Source organism: Bufo gargarizans, chromosome 11 (assembly GCF_014858855.1).
Source record: "Bufo gargarizans isolate SCDJY-AF-19 chromosome 11, ASM1485885v1, whole genome shotgun sequence".
Classification (NCBI taxonomy): Eukaryota; Metazoa; Chordata; class Amphibia; order Anura; family Bufonidae; genus Bufo; species Bufo gargarizans.
This window is the reverse complement of record NC_058090.1, coordinates 31766483-31778589: the sequence shown is the minus strand read 5'-3', so window position 1 is coordinate 31778589 and position 12107 is coordinate 31766483. Positions and strand designations below refer to the sequence as shown.

The 12107-nt window shown below is 45.2% G+C and overlaps 1 protein-coding gene across 1 annotated transcript in view; it reads left to right on the top strand.

The window, feature by feature from the left end:
• MTHFD1 (methylenetetrahydrofolate dehydrogenase, cyclohydrolase and formyltetrahydrofolate synthetase 1) overlaps window positions 1-12107 on the top strand; it is a 58535-nt gene that overhangs the window by 19314 nt on the left and 27114 nt on the right. Inside the window, exons 11-14 of the mRNA XM_044272165.1 lie at window positions 5012-5185; window positions 6051-6187; window positions 7783-7829; window positions 9074-9181. Coding sequence (XP_044128100.1) covers window positions 5012-5185; window positions 6051-6187; window positions 7783-7829; window positions 9074-9181 — 466 coding nt within the window. The remainder of the gene's footprint in view (window positions 1-5011; window positions 5186-6050; window positions 6188-7782; window positions 7830-9073; window positions 9182-12107) is intronic.

Below are 12107 nucleotides of genomic sequence, written 5' to 3'. Positions count from 1 at the left end.
GGTGTAAGGACTCGCGGATGCAGTATAGCGGCAAAGTACACAGTTGTTGAATCAAACAGCGGTGTTTATTCACCCATTGGTGTATCACAAAACGCAGGTGGCTTGGTGTTTGTTCACACACAAGGGAAGTCCATAAACTTTAGAAGTCACCTTTTCTCCTGGGTGTTAATTCACACCCTGTTAGCCGTTCAGCCTCAAGTCCATAGACGGCCTGTTCGCCTTTAGAGGGGCCTGAGTCCTCCAGCCCGGCTCAAACCTCAAATCCCAGCACAGCCCTCAGTTTACAGCACACAGACTCCTGAGCTCCACTGTCAGAGGGAGGTAAATCCACCACAACTGGCAGTGCTGGCTGGTTTTTATGCCTGGCAAAACCTGGCCTGGAACATGGGAAGTAGACACCCACCCAGCACTTTGACTACTCCCAGTAAGAGCTGTCCCGGATCAGCTATGATAGCCATGCTACATCTTTAGGTGTCAATTAGCAATAGCTGCTGCTGACACACAAAATACCGGCTCCTACTTCACCGAGGCCAGAAACCTTGGTGACACCTTCCATCCACTATTATTCCAGGTGCCTTCTTACAGTATTCACATAGTGGGAGGACTTTCTGTGGGTGGACAGCAGCTCACATCAAGCACCTGCATCTCCCAGCATGCATTGCAATCGGCTCTGGTTAACCCCTTCCTCCCCTGCATACCAAATAGTCCCTCACATACAGCCCCAGAGATATGGGGTACATAATGCCCCCACAATTTCTTTCTTCGCTGTCTAGAAAGAGCTTTGAGATCCCTACACCAGCACTGAGGGGAGGGGAAGGGAGCAGGGAAGCTACTGAGCATGTCTGTCCACCACTGAATGCAGGAGAAAGTGGACCCAAAGGATAAACAGCAGGGGGCGCCCTCACAGAGGAAAATATAATGTATAGAAAGAAACTGAACAGTTTTATTACATGTATATTGCAGTAATTATATTCATTGCATAGTAAAACTTTTCATGGGATAATCTCTTGAATTAATGGAGTTTTTGTCACCGCTTTGCTGTTTTTGATATTGTGCTTTCTCTTATAGATAGCTGATGTTACCTTCTGGAGACATCCTGTTACTGCCATGTTGTGCCTTCGTAGACTGTTCATGTTCACTCTGTATCACTGTAGTCGTGGCCCATAAAGTCTCACAAATTCTGATGTATTTTTATGAAAGTCATACTTTTCGGCTGCTCCTGCATGTTCTTTGGCCGTGACTTGTTTTTGTTAGTTTTTTTTGTGATTTGCAATAAATGTCAGGAAGAATGAAAACTGATAGTAAAGCGATTAGAGGAGTAATTACACTGACTTCTCAGACTGCACGTGGCCTTTTCTGGACTCTTTTTACTGTAATCTTCCATGGGACGTTGGGCTCATGTAGTGAGCATTTCTGTTCTCCTGAGAGTCAAACAGGAGAATGCAGCAATTTTTATTAAATCCTACCCTTACGCTATAGATATATAGATATTATATCTCTCTACAGGATAAGTTTGGTTGTCAGGGGTCTGACAATTGGGACCCTGACTATCACAAGAGTTGGGGCCCCTGTTCCCCATTTGGATGGAGCAGCAGTGTCGCATGCCATTCCATTCAACGCTGTGGGACTTGTGGAGACAGCAGAGTACAGGCGCTCAGCCCCATAGAGTTGAATGGAGTGTGAGTGATCGCCACTAAATTCTAATGGGGAAGCACCCAGTGGTGGAACCCCTTCTAACAGGATAGGGGATACATTGTCATAATGGGAGAATGCCTTTAACAGTGAAGGGTATCCTTTTAGGTAGAGGAAGGCACATCTTTGAGTTCTGTTTATTTATTTTTTTTCTTGGGGGGGTAAAAAAGGGACCAAGAACGTTTGGAAATGGTCTTAAAACGGCACTACAAAAATTGCAGTGTTTGTAGGAAGTTTTATAATTTTACTATTGGCCAAAATGTCACATCTGGCCACTAAGTTTTTGGTCCAAACCCCCCTTCCCTCCCCATGAAACAAAGTAGTGTGAAAGCACCCTAGCGGTAGGATAGACATCAGTCTTAGATTATGGTCTGCTGTTTGGGGGGTGGACAGGGGTGCTCCGGTGAGCCCTGCACCTCTTGTATTAGACCAGGGATACAATTGGTGACATGTGTCAGGAACGTGCTTTGGAGCTCTGATTAAGTCTCACCATCTATGAAGTCATTTGACACTTGTGAATAAAATTCAATTTGTTACTGCCACCAGTTCAGTTTTGTGTTTCCAGTACATGCGCTGGTTATGGTGGATACACGTGCCCGTTGTTCCATAAGGTTCTTTTGGACAAATGTCATGTCAGCACATTTCCCAGCTGCAGGATCCGGACCTCCAGAGGCTCTGCCGAAACTGAATTTGGTTCCTCCTTGGCGTTCTATGTCAAGTCTGGTTAGATTACCTTATCCCATATCCACAGGATAGGGGATAACTATTAGATCGGTGGGGGTCCTAGCATTCATTTCTAAGGGAATTCCGAAAATAGCTGAGCGCTGTACTCCCGAACACCCATAGAAATGAATGGAGCGCCCGACCGGCTGCTCTGTTCATTGCAGGGGGGGCTCGTGGCCCCCACTGTTCTTGTGATCAGTGGTAGGACCCTCAACAATCTAATAGTTATCCCCTATGGATAGGGGGATAATGTAATGTAACCGGAATACCCCTTTAACTTCAGCTCAGTTGAGCTGTGAAGGATATGAAATCTCAGTATTGTACAGTAATACGGATGCGGCAGTGTGCCCACATTACCGCTCTCTTTACACCTTCACCTAAATACATGTGAATACGTTTAGTTAGAAAGAATACATATATTATAGTCTTTTTGAGATAAAGTAAGGTTCCCGCCAAGGCCATGATGAGAACAAGGGACTTCTCTGCGGAGACCGCTGATGGCATGGTGCTTTTTTATAATATTCACTCTCCAGTTAGAAAGGGTCTATCTAGGGTATACACGTCATATTTGTATTCTGCATCTACAAGACTGGACCGTTTGCTGTACAGCAGCCTCCTGACACTGCGCTCACAGGGGCCGCTGCGCGCTAGTTCAGCAGTCTTCTCCAGGACGACCTGTACCCACGATGGAGCAGCTTTGCCCGTGCTGTGAAGGGCTCTGTTCTTTCAAGCTCTAATGGTTATTAAAAAAATCCTAAGTTTAAAACTGCATAGTGTAGGGTAATACTGCAAAAAAAATAAATACAAAGGACGGTTAGACTATTGTTAAAAACACGTGCACAACTCCAGTAATACAGAGTGAACATGAACAAATCGTACACGGACGATCCTGATCAACATGGCAGCAGCAAGAAATATACCGGTCTGGATAACTTCAATTAAAGGGAATGCGTCATCAGAAAATGGCCTGTTGTTTAAATTGCGATTTTTATGCTAAACGGTTTTTGTTTTTCTACATCACTATATTTAATAAAAATATATCTACTCCTGCTATTTTCACACTGGCCACTAGTCCTAATAGGTGATGGCTTCTTGTTTTCAGTAGCTACTATCATTATCGCCACAGGCAGAATTATAATGACAGGTAACACCTCTGTATAGATAACACTGAATCCGCCATTCACAGAAGGTGATATCACAGCTTATCAGCTCCCGCCTGACCTCTGCACAGGTCACGCCTAAATAGGTCAATGGGGCAGCTCCTGTCCATTGTGTCTATGTAGCTGCTCTCAAAAGACAGGAAGTCTACATTCACACAAAAAAAAAAAAATGGACATGCTGTCAGCTTTTCATGGCCATTTTGCATCCATGTGCATTCATTTTTAACGGCAATTAAAAAAAAAAAATTTAATTGGCTTTTTTAAACGTCCTAGCCCCTGCAGTGCCTTCACTGTATACATAATGCCCCCTAGACATCACGTGGTCCCCATAGTGTCCCCCCAGTATAAGGGCTCTTTCACACGAGCGGATCCCGTGCGGGTAATCCGCTGCGTTAAAGCGAGCCAAGCCCCGTTCCAGACAGCCGAGACACGGAGCAATAACATGCATTGAGGATGCTCCGTGCCTCTCTGTGATCTCTTTACTACAAAATCACAGCGATAACTTTATCTCACTGATTTTGTAGCAAAAAGGTCACAGAGAGGCACAGAGCATTATCAACCACGTTAATGCTCCGTGTCTCTGCTGTCCGGAACGGGGCTTGGCTCGCTTTCACACAGCAGATTACCCGCTCGTGTGAAAAGAGTCCTAAAGAATACACCTATTAGTGGCTCTTATGACAAATAATGCCCCTATTTGTGCTCCCAGTTCTGCTTGTGTTAAAAAAATAAAATAAAAAAAAAACTACTCACCTCATCCACTTGGACATGGAGAGACAGCTGCTCCTCACTTGATTCAGAAGGACCCGCGCTCCCAGATTGGTTACATCATCACGCTGGGAGCGCAGGTCCTTATGCATCAAGCGAGGAGCAGATGTCTCTGCATGTCCAAATGGATAAGTTGAGCAATTATTAAATTTTTCACTAGAGTACCAGTTTTTTAATGACCGTTAAACGAGTGCATAAACTGCCATTAAAAACAGCCCCAGTGATTTCAGCGGGGTCTGTCCGACCATGAAAATGGCCAAAAATAGGATATATCCAGTTTTTTGACAGCCGCTGTTCACTGGCCATAAAAAAAAAAAACATAGACATCAATTCATTATGAAAAGAACCGTGTGAACGTAGCCTTAATATATTTTAGCTTTTGCACTGGTGGCCAGTGCAAAAAACTGCATGATTTCATACATTTTTCTTAATAAAAATTCTTTAAAAAAAAAAAAGGAGAATAATAGGTCAATTTCTGATGACACATTCCAATTAAATGTCTCCTTTATCCTATCACGTGGTGTTCTGTACATTGCAACGCTGTTATATGTGTTTTTTTATTTTTGGGGCGGGAGGCATCAACTTAGCAGCCCCAGAGACCTAGATAGACTTGTGTGTATGTGACCTGGGCCGGTCCTGGAGCTCAGTCCCGCTCTCTTCTTCCCCTCTAGTGACATTGAGATCTCGCGTTCCTGTGTGCCAAAGCACATTTCTCGCCTTTCGGAAGAGATCGGCTTGCGGTCAGAAGAGGTGGAGATGTACGGACAGACTAAAGCCAAAGTTCTGCTGTCCACCATCAAACGTCTGCAGGGGCAGAAGGACGGAAAATATGTGGTCGTCACTGGGTACTTGATTTACTTTTCCTTCCATGTCTGTAAGACAGGTTGTGTGTGGTATTGCAGCTAAGCTCCACTGACTACAGCGAAGCCGAGCTTTACTACCAGACACAACCCATGGTCGGGGGGGGGGGTGCTGATCTGATGTTGATGGCCTGTCCTGACGATAGGCCATCAATACTATGTCCTGGAAATCCTCTTTGAAGAATGCCAACACATAAGGCACCTTCCAGTGGGTGGCTGATTAACTGCGCATAAATATATCAAAGATCACTCCCATCATCTGTTTATTCCCGGGACTGCAGCTATAACCAGGGAAAATCCTATCTCTAGGGGAAAGAAGGTTTGTACACAAACATAGAAGAGGATTCTTTACGGTAAGAGCAGTGAGACTATGGAACTCTCTGCCTGAGGAGGTGGTGATGGTGAGTACAATAAAGGAGTTCAAGAGGGGCCTGGAGCGTAATAATATTACAGGCTATAGCTACTAGAGAGGGGTCGGTGATCCAGGGAGTTATTCTGATTGGAGTCGGGAAGGAATTTTTATTCTCTAAGACAGGGATGTCAAACTCGTGGCCCTCCAGCTGTTGCAAAACTACAACTCCCTATCATGCCTGGGCATACTACAGCTATCAGGGAATGATGGGAGTTGTAGTTTTGCAACATCTGGAGGGCCATGAGTTTGACATCCATGCTCTAAGAGGAGGAAAATCAGCTTCTACCTCATGAGGGTTTTTTTTTTCCCCCTTCCTCTGGATCAACATTGCAGGATAACAGACTGAACTGGATGGGCGGACTGTCTTATGTACTATGTGAATGTGCAGATGACATGGAGTCTGATACTGGGTCTGTTATTTCTCACTGTCATTTGCAGCATCACACCAACCCCGCTGGGTGAAGGAAAGAGCACCACCACCATCGGCTTGGTTCAGGCTCTTGGAGCTCATCTGAACCTTAATGTGTTTGCCTGTGTCAGACAACCGTCTCAAGGACCTACATTTGGAATTAAAGGTAAGTTAAAGGGGTGTTCCCATCTCGGATATTGATGGCATATCGCTAGACTATTCCGTCAGGTGCAGGTCCCATCTCCAGAAGAGAGCCCCCGAAGTGCGCATGCGCTGCTTGTTCTTCATTCATCGCTATGGGCGTTCCAAAAATATCAGAGACGGCGTGCTTGGCTATTTTTGGAAGTCCCATAGCAGTAAATGGAGAGCCCACCGCGCATGCGCGATCATCCTTGCCATTCACCACTATGAGACTCCTGGAAACAGCGAAGCCAACGCCTGGCTATATATACGGAACTCCCATAGCGGTGAGTAGAGGATGGCCACTCTTGTAAGGTGCGCTGTATGTTTACTTCGGGGGCCCCGTTTTGGAGACAGGTGTGGGTCCCAGAGCTGGGGCCTGCACTTAGACTACTTTCACACTAGCAGCACGGACCTGCGGCAGGCTGTTCCGTCGGATGAACAGCCTGTCGGATCCGTCCTGCCGCTAGTGAACATGTGCCCCCGGACTATAATGGGGGCGGAGTTCCCGCGGAGGCACAGCGAGAGGCTGCCGGAATAAATGTCGGACATGTCGTAGTTTTATTCCGGCAGCCTCTCGCTGTGTGCTCCGTGCCTCCACGGAACTCCGCCCCTATTATAGTCAATGGGGACGGAGCCGCAGTCCGGGGGCAAACGGTCACTAGCGGCAGGACGGATCCGACAGGCTGTTCACCTGAGGGAACAGCCTGCCGCAGGTCCGTGCCGCTAGTATGAAAGTAGCCTTACCTGACATTGATGACATATCCTAGCGCTATACCATTAATGTCTAAGATTGGAATACCCCTTTAAGGAGCGTTTTTAGCTGGGTGAAGCCAGTCAGTGAATGAGAAAACCTGTGGGTTCCATTCAGAGGCAGCAAACCTGTATATAGCTAGTCCTGATGAGAAATGTATACAAGTGTATCCAGCCTGGACTGCAGACTGATACATTGTAGCAAACCACAGTGTTTAGCTCGCAGAGCATTGTCTAGAGCAGATACAACTGTAACTAATCCTCAGCTGAGGTCAGGACCCCTGTGTGCAGGGTCTACAGCAGGGATGTCAAACTCGTGGCCCTCCAGCTGTTGCAAAACTACAACTCCCATCATGCCTGGGCATACTACAGCTATCAGGGAATTATGGGAGTTGTAGTTTTGCAACATCTGGAGGGCCATGAGTTTGACATCCATGGTCTACAGCCTCTGGCCTATTAAACGGGTTGTCCTGGTTTTACAGGCTACGGCAGCGCTAAAGCCCGTCCATTAGTACCAGTGACGTCACCGGGAACACTGCTAGTGACGTCACCGGGAACACTGCTAGGCGGAAGCTGTCACCTAGCAGAGACTCTGTACGTCACCGGATCTGCTGAAAAAACGCCCTTGCCCTGCTGTGTGATTAGGACAGGTTTTGTGTGTACTAATAGGACAGCGGCCCTTTTGTTTCTCCTAATGATTGCTCCCCGAGCCATTATAACTAATGTAAGGCATTTGGGAACATATTTATAATGAAGTAATATTTAAGTATTTTCATTTTCTTAATTCCCGGAGAACACCTTTTAAGCACCATTTTGCTTTGTTTATAGGGGGCGCCGCAGGAGGAGGATACTCACAGGTTATTCCTATGGAAGAGGTAAGTCCACACTCCAGCTTTCCAAAAGGAAACCTCTGCCTGTCCTTAGATCTGAGTCAAAATTATCTGCACTCTGGTTGTAGAATTTATTTTAATCAACTTTAAGAAAAGACAAATATATAATTTTTCGGCAGAATCTCTCTGCATTTCAATACACTGTCCATCTGTCAAGAAGCCTTCGTAATCCTTCGTTAAAAATGTTTTAGGCTGAGCTGCGAGCCACGAATGCACCACTGTCTTCACCTCTTCATCAGACGTGAATCTTCGTAAGGCCACATAATTCACTGTCACTTGAGTATCCGAGCAGAATCGGTTCACGTGCACGCTCAATCAGTCGTGGATGTCGGGCTTCTTCGTGGCTGACACTTGTGCGACCTTCCTTGACCATCATACACACTTCTTCACGACAAAACACTTTCCCCATACTGTGCACAAAGTCTTCGATAAATGTCGCCACCAGACCCACTCTCAGACCGCAAAAAACTAAGCGCTGCATGCTGCACTTTTGCACAAATCACAAGTGAGGCGGCCATTGTTTTTCGCCCCGCAGTCACAAATGAACTGACATAACACGTTCAAACCTGCACAGCGGTGGCTAGGGGAGAATGTCAAAAAATGTAGAATTTGTCTTTTGTGAAAGTTGATTCAAACAATTTTTTTTCTGAAAATTCATTTTTGAATTGCTCTTGTATGTTTGCTGTTGCCATTGTGTTTGCTTTTTCTTTTGTTTTTCACATTCTATAGAGAAGCCTGTGGGAAAATACTGCAGGGCATGCTGCAATTGGGGAGGGGGGGCATAGGCCCCCCAAAAACTTACTAAAAGTGAAAAAAGCAAAAAATATTTGTGCTGTTTTTTATTGCATTTATAGACTTGCAGTTAACATCTAGCTGCAGTGATGGTTTTTGCAATAAAAATGGGGGAAAAGTCACAAAAATCAGTGTAAATAAATGCTGTTTTTTTTGGGGGGGGGGGGGTGGGAGTAAAATTCTAAGTGTGAAACCACTTTGAATCTAGAATTTGAACGTGGAGCATTGTGAAACTGCATCAAGACCCCATGAGGGAACCGTGAAAATAGGTTAAAGCGGTTGATGTTAATGGCGTTCTTCCCGGTCAGATGATCCCCTTCGCGCCTACGATTCTCAGTCTGCGCTGTTTCCTAACATTGAGGTTTTAGGATATTTTCTTTGACTTTACTGTTTTCTGAGAGCAGATCTCACCCCCCAGTCACTGTGTTTACTTCCAGTTTAACCTCCATCTCACTGGGGACATACACGCCATCACCGCCGCCAACAACCTAGTGGCAGCTGCCATTGATGCCCGGATCTTCCACGAGCTGACACAGTCTGACAAGGTGAGAGGCTCTTCCAGCAGAGCACGTATAGCCACTGCCCTGTTACACTGTACGTATGGTAGAGCATGAGCCCGGAGCAGTCAGCATCCATGAGGATAATGAGCCGCGTACGTCCGTCACCCGGTTATCTATCACAAGGGTCTAAACACAGAGAAAAGGAATTTATCAAGAGCCCTTCATTAGTTTTATTAATACCCCTTTTCTCCATGACCAGGAGCCCCTTTTAATATGGCCAGGCTGGGAGCAGGGATTAACCCCCCAAAAAATTAAAATAAAGGCTCACCAGTGCTCCAGCTCTAGAATGAAATTTGTATGAATGCCCAATTCCAAAAATTGGCCATGTGAACATGCCAGCAATCAAGTTATAACCTGGGATGTAAATAACATACAGTTGCAAGAAAAAGTATGTGAACCCTTTGGAATGATATGGATTTCTGCACAAATTGGTCATGAAAATGTGATCCGATCCTCATCTAAGTCACAACAATAGACAATCACAGTTGCTTAAACTAATAACACACAAAGAGTTAAATGTTACCATGCTTTTATTGAACACACCATGTAAATATTCACAGTGCAGGTGGAAAAAGTATGTGAACCCTTGGATTTAATGACTGGTTGAACCTCCTTTGGCAGCAATAACTTCCACCAAACGTTCCCTGTAGCTGCAGATCAGACGTGCACAACGGTCAGGAGTAATTCTTGACCATTCCTCTTTACAGAACTGTTTCAGTTCAGCAATATTCTTGGGATGTCTGGTGTGAATCGCTTTCTTGAGGTCAGGCCACAGCATCTCAATCGGGTTGAGGTCAGGACTCTGACTGGGCCACTCCAGAAGGCGGATTTTCTTCTGTTTAAGCCATTCTGTTGTTGATTTACTTCTATGCTTTGGGTCGTTGTCCTGTTGCAACACCACCTTCTGTTGAGCTTCAGCTGGTGGACAGATGGCCTTAAGTTCTCCTGCAAAATGTCTTGATAAACTTGGGAATTATTTTTTCCTTCGATGATAGCAATCCGTCCAGGCCCTGACGCAGCAAAGCAGCCCCAAACCATGATGCCCCCACCACCATACTTCACAGCTGGGATGAGCTTTTGATGTTGGTGTGCTGTGCCTCTTTTTCTCCACACATAGTGTTGTGTGTTTCTTCCAAACAACTCAACTTTGGTTTCATCTGTCCACAGAATATTTTGCCAGTACTGCTGTGGAACATCCAGGTGCTCTTGTGCAAACTGTAAATGTGCAGCAATGTTTTTTTTGGACAGCAGTGGCTTCCTCTGTGGTATCCTCCCATGAAATCCATTCTTGTTTAGTGTTTTACGTATCGTAGATTCGCTAACAGGGATGTTAGCATATGCCAGAGACTTTTGTAAGTCTTTAGCTGACACTCTAGGATTCTTCTTCACCTCATTGAGCAGTCTGCGCTGTGCTCTTGCAGTCATCTTTACAGGACGGCCACTCCTAGGGAGAGTAGCAGCAGTGCTGAACTTTCTCCATTTATAGACAACTTGTCTTACCGTGGACTGATGAACAGCAAGGCTTTTGGAGATACTTTTATAACCCTTTCCAGCTTTATGCAAGTCAACAATTCTTAATCGTAGGTCTTCTGAGAGCTCTTTTGTGCGAGGCATCATTCACATCAGGCAATGCTTCTTGTGAAAAGCAAACCCAGAACTGGTGTGTGTTTTTTATAGGGCAGGGCAGCTGTAACCAACACCTCCAATCTCATCTCATTGATTGGACTCCAGTTGGCTGACACCTCACTCCAATTAGCTCTTGGAGATGTCATTAGTCTAGGGGTTCACATACTTTTTTCCACCTGCACTGTGAATGTTTACATGGTGTGTTCAATATAAACATGGTAACTTTTAATTATTTGTGTGTTATTAGTTTAAGCAGACTGTGATTGTCTATTGTTGTGACTTAGATGAAGATCAGATCACATTTTATGACCAATTTGTGCAGAAATCCATATCATTCCAAAGGGTTCACATACTTTTTCTTGCAACTGTATATAATACATCTTGAAATACATATTTAATACTTAAAGGGCTACTCCGGTTGTTAGAAGTTATCCCCTATCCACAATGGAAGTGGCTGGTCGCACATACACATGGCCGCTCCATTCATTTCTATGGGAGTTCCGGAGATAGCCGAGTACAGCGCTCACCTATCTCCAGATATCCCATAGAGATGAATGGAGCGGCTGAACGCATGCCTGACTGGCTGCTCCGTTCATTGCAGGGAGGCTGCAGGGGGTATAGGGCCCCCATTCTTGTGATTGGTGGGGGTCCCAGCGGAACTACCCCCATCAATCTGTTATCCCCTCTCCTGTGAATAGGTGATAATGTCTAACAAATCGGAATACCCCTTCAAAGGGTTTTTCTGGGATTCTTATGGTTTTTAACAGATAGGCTCATGTACACCTTGCCTCTGTTTTTTTTTTTCTGTTTTTTTGGGGGTTTTTTCAATTTGGACCCTCCTGACCCATTTTCACCGTATGAACCAATCCATCAGGTTTGTTCCCATCCTGTATGTAGCACTTCCTGTTGCCACATCCAACCAAACCCATGATGCACCTCTCCTTCCTCTGCCACAGGTCCAGCCCCACCCCTAACAACATTAAGCTTGTTATAGCTCCTCCCACTCATCTAGTTCCATAGACACTCCCCTATCACTGCCCCGCCCATGGACATAACATCACAGGAAATAAGAAATTACTGCATGGACATGGTCATGTGACTACAGCCCAGAACAGGAGATAGGAGCAATAAAGGTAAAAGAAATACATTACAAAATTGACTATTTTAAATTAGGTTGATGCAAACCGGAAACCCCCTGTAAGAATTTATATTTTTTTTTTTAAAAGGTGCAAAGCAATTCACAATTCATCAGTTAACCCCTTCTGTAACAGGATTCTAACCAAGC